Raw genomic sequence first — 4,857 nt, forward strand, 5'->3', positions numbered from 1 at the left:
TAAGCTTATTTATTGTCATCAGACGAAATCCATGTGAAAAAAATACGTGTTACTGTTCTCAAGCCAGATATTTGAATGTGATTAAAATGCAATTCATTCAATTAATTTATTTCAAAGCCTATAGATGAATTCGATTAAAAATTTGAATCGAGTCCCAGCCCTAGTTGAAACCCAAACTGAAAAGTATTATTGACTTTCTTCCAGTCCACTTAATGTGAAGAGGTCAGACTCCCTTGTCCCCATCTGTGTGAAGAGGCCAGACTCCCCTGTCCCCAGCTGTGTGTCCATGAAGAGTGACCAGTCCAGGGGTACACCACTGAACTTTGGAGAAGGAGACTCCTCTGAAAAGAGGTAAGACTCCCACCCTCAAAACAAATCTGCTGTCAGTTTAAATGACTGATTACATTTTCCACCGCTAGTTAAGTACACCAAATATTTACAATGTGTGTTGCAAACCTGTCAGTCACTTCATTTGTGTCTTTGTTTGCTTGTCAAACGGGGTAACACAAAGGGGGCATACGCAAAATCAAGGCTCAATAAACAAAGGATTCATTCACAAAAGTCTAGGGGTTTAACAAAGTTTTCAAGAGCGCCAAGCTCAAGGTCAAAAATCAACAACAAAGAGATCAAAATGTCAAAAGGCAATGTCCAAAACGCAAACGAGACGACTAGCGTCAGCAGACCGGGAGCGAGGGGAAAGTGCTGCAGGGCGTCTGGAGAGCAGTCCTAGACTGAAGTTCCTCTGGCCTTTTATATCTCCAGGTGCAGATGTCCGCAATTAGCGCCAATCAGCAATTAGGAATGTAGAGAGAAGAGTTCAACCAGGCACTCCAAATTAAGGTGTCCAAACGGGAAGGTACATTAAAAAGCCTTTAATGGTACTGGGCTGGGGTTACATTAAAAAGCCGTCATGTTTCGACCTCACCAGGTCTTCATCAAGGCTAGGTTCACCATTGAAAAGAAAGGCCTCCCTTAAATAGTGACATTACCACATGTGACCCATTATACACTACACACATTTGCGCACACCATAGAAAATAAAGATAAAAAAATAACCTGGGGTAATAAGTGATGCCACAGAAAAAAATGACCAGAAGTACAAATAAGCATCACAAAAAACAAGTAAAATCGATATCCTCATTTAGACCAGGATAGCGCATGGCATCCAGTTGGTGTATCCAAAAAGTCTCCCTCTGATTAAGTCTTTTTAGCCTGTCCCCACCCCTCGGAAGAGGTTTGATATGTTCGACGCCCTGTATGCGCAGCAGAGAATCATTTTTACCATGGTATTCACTGAAATGTTTCGCCATGGGATAGTCATAATTGCCAGCTTCTTCAACAAGGACAAACTCGCGCATCTTATCCACAGAGTCAATATTCAAAGCAGTGCACCAGCGATCAAACGAGGTAGTCTTTAACCAGCCGAGTTCTACAAATGTTTGGTCACGCTCTTTACGGAGGCTACGGAACTTCAGGCGGGATGATTCGGGCGTCAACTGATAACCTTGTAAAATGGATGATTTAACAAAGTCATAATCGCCGCAACGGTGAATTGGAAGAGAAGCATAAATCTCTTGCGCTCTCCCAATTAAAACACATTGAAGGAGTACAGCCCATTTGGACTTTGGCCATTTCAAGTTGGTGGCGACCCTTTCGAAGTGAGGAAAATACCTCTCTACGCCAGTGTCAGAAAAGGGAGGCACCAACTTGATATTGCGAACCACATCAAATGCAACAGGATCCATAGCGAACCCCATCTTGAGATTTCGGATCTCCAATTTGGACCGAAGACGCTCACTCTCAAGCGCCATTTTTTTTTCATCCAACTCCAGCTCTTTAAGACGGATTTGGTTCTGTGGAGAGAGCAAAGGCGTTACCACCATGTTGACAGAGTCTGTGACGTTACAAGTGTGAAAACACAAATCAATTAGGCTTAATTGGCAATCAAACCCAATTGAATACAGACACATGGATACAACTGTGCAAACGAAAAATCAATTAGGCTTAACACTAGAACTACCACGGAGGGGTCAATTGACCTTTTTACCTAAAAGAACCACAAGAGGGTCATTTCACCCTTTAGACCCCCTGCGGACACTCCTTTTGTTGTGGAAATGTGACTGTTAGCAGCTCACAGCTGTCACTTGAGTCACAGAGGGGTAGTTGGGGTAGTCTTTGATACAAAGAGAACAGGCACATAATGTTGATTATGTTCTGTTCCTGTTCAGCAAAATGCTTTGGTCATACACTGTATTGTAAAGCTGGATTCCAAACGTAAAGAGGAGGATACTGACACCCTCAGAATTGGAAACCCAGTCTGCACAGTGTTGTCTACTTATACGTTACGAAATGATAAACAATGAATTATTGACTTACCTGCACATACTGTTGCTACAGCTCTTACTCTGCCAGTATTCCTATCAACTGATACTCTGTATATCTGTTTCATAGTGATTCGTTTCTGGATTGGATTGGTCAAATAGATTAGTCACCTGCAATGTGAAACTCTCCTCATTTGTTAGGCAAAAATGATGTTACTTGTTATATACTAACCTGATTATCATAATTTTGATATGACATCTTCCAAAACGTTCCAAAATATTTTATCCCAATTCCCTAACACTATCTTGAAAATTGAGCAGACTATTCTGCATATGGTGACTTATATGAAGACAACCATTACACTGAGAATCAACCAATTGGGATAGATCAGCAAGGTACATTCATTTGAAAATTGTAATAAATGTGAGTTGATTGTGTTAAGTGTAGGATACTTGTACATAGCCATTTGCAAGGATGTACTAAATGATTGAGACATTTACAAAAGCATTTGAAATTTGATGAAAGCAATGGTAAATGCCATTCTGTTGTGAGGAACTGCAAATTAGTTTTGGGATTTGTCCATGTTTTGAGAATGACATCTCAGTTTCAAGAAATGAGCCAAACCAATGGAGAAAAACTGTAACACACTGTCCGCCAAACTGTGCTAGCTGTCTTTGCTGCTGATATCTTCATGCAAGTTGCTATTTACCTGTGGTGATTTTGGAGGCTGACAGCCCTTGTCTGTCCTCTGTGCCCCTCACCCCTCACCCCACACACGGCCCCTAACAGCCTCATTACCATAACAAAATGAGTGATTAGTGTATTCGGTAAAAGCCGCCGGGTCAAATGACCCCTCTCTGGTACTTCTAGGTAGGCAGAAAAATCCTGGTAGTTCTAGTGTTAATTGGTAATTGAACCCAATTTAGGACAGGCACACAAATCAGGCATGCAAAAACAATACTTCAAGGCTCTCACTATGAGCGAAGAGGAAAAATAGCAAGTTTACAAAGCATGCGTAAAAACGAGGCTGCTCAAAAATCAAGCTACTAGGTAGCAGTGCAGGTGGTTAATAAGCAAAAACGAGCACATGTGTGCAAACAGAACCACAACGAATCAGACTTCCCCAAAAAAACAAGAAATACTCCTAAAGCGGAAGTGTAACCAAAAGCAGGTTGGCACATGCGTTGGGGGGACAAGTGGTGAGTGAAAAACCAGGGCAGGGGATGTTCCTACTCTGAAAAGAGAGAAAACAAAAGCCTAACTAATTCCAAATCTTCCGTGGCTTACCCAGCTCGAGGCTACAGGGAGCCCCCTCCTGGGTTATCCACAAAAAACGATCTGGGGAAAGGAAAAAAACACACCCAAGCCCAAAAGCGTAGGCTACTCACCACACACCGAATACAAAAGTGCGGGAAAAACACAGCACGTTCAAAATCCGAACAAAACCCGTACGAGCTAGACTACAAAATGCGAGGAGATGCTAGAGGTCTAGGGGAACTAGTATCCCAGACGAGCCCCCAATATGTTACAAACGGGTAACATGAAAGGGGTCAGAGGCAAAATCGAGGCTCAATCAAAAGTGAATTTATTTACAAAATGTCTAGGGGTTTAACAAAATGTACAAGAGCTCCAAACTCAGGGTCAAAAATCAACAACAAAGAGATCAAAATGTCAAAAGGCAATGTCCAAAACGGAAACGAGACGACTAGCGTCAGCAGACCGGGAGTGAGGGGAAAGTGCTGCAGAGCGTCTGGAGAGCAGTCCTAGACTGAAGTTCCTCTGGCCTTTTATATCCCCAGGTGCAGATGTCCTCAATTAGCTCCAATCAGCCAATCAGCAATTAGGAATCCTGGGGTGGCAGTGGTAAAAACAAAGACCATGAGGAGGCGCCAAAATGCACATGGTTATGGAAAAAGGCATAAACAACCAGGGCCATAACACTGATAAAAGGAATAATGAACTTTCGCGGTCACTGTTGCACATCAGAGATCTGATGGCAATCCCAGGGAGATGGGCAGAGCAAGCTGGGTCTTCTGCAGAGCAGAAGTGAGCTGGTATCCAGTGGTCTAAGATCATGTGCTGGTGTGTGTGTGTGTCTGTCTGTCTGTCTGTCTGTCTGTCTGTCTGTCTGTCTGTCTGTGTTTGTTGTAAAGCACTTTATTTTAAATTCAAATTAAACTGTGAAAAATACATCATATATGTTTGATTTACAGATGTAAAAGGATTTGTGTGCAGAATCATAAAGCCTTTCTGAAGAAGAAATTTCAGTGTTTGACGGAGGGAATCTCCAAGCAGGGAAACCCCACACTTCTCAATGAGATCTACACAGAGGTCTACATCACAGAAGGTGGCAGTGGAGAGATGAATGATGAACACGAGGTCAGGCAGATTGAGGCAGCATCCAAGAGATCAGCTATGTATGACAAACCAATCAAATGCAATGACATCTTTAAACCCTTACCTGGACAAGATAAGGACATTAGAACTGTGCTGACAAAGGGAGTGGCTGGCATTGGGAAAACAGTCTCTGTGCAG

General features: G+C 42.6%; 1 protein-coding gene across 1 annotated transcript in view; it reads left to right on the top strand.

The window, feature by feature from the left end:
- Positions 1 to 286: 286 nt before the first annotated feature.
- LOC134439282 (NLR family CARD domain-containing protein 3-like) overlaps positions 287 to 4,857 on the top strand; it is a 12,531-nt gene continuing 7,960 nt past the window's right edge. The window contains exons 1-2 of the mRNA XM_063189186.1: positions 287 to 351; positions 4,536 to 4,857. The exon at positions 4,536 to 4,857 is cut by the window's right edge and continues 1,493 nt beyond it. Coding sequence (XP_063045256.1) covers positions 287 to 351; positions 4,536 to 4,857 — 387 coding nt within the window. The remainder of the gene's footprint in view (positions 352 to 4,535) is intronic.

Source organism: Engraulis encrasicolus, chromosome 22 (genome assembly GCF_034702125.1).
Source record: "Engraulis encrasicolus isolate BLACKSEA-1 chromosome 22, IST_EnEncr_1.0, whole genome shotgun sequence".
Taxonomy (NCBI): Eukaryota; Metazoa; Chordata; class Actinopteri; order Clupeiformes; family Engraulidae; genus Engraulis; species Engraulis encrasicolus.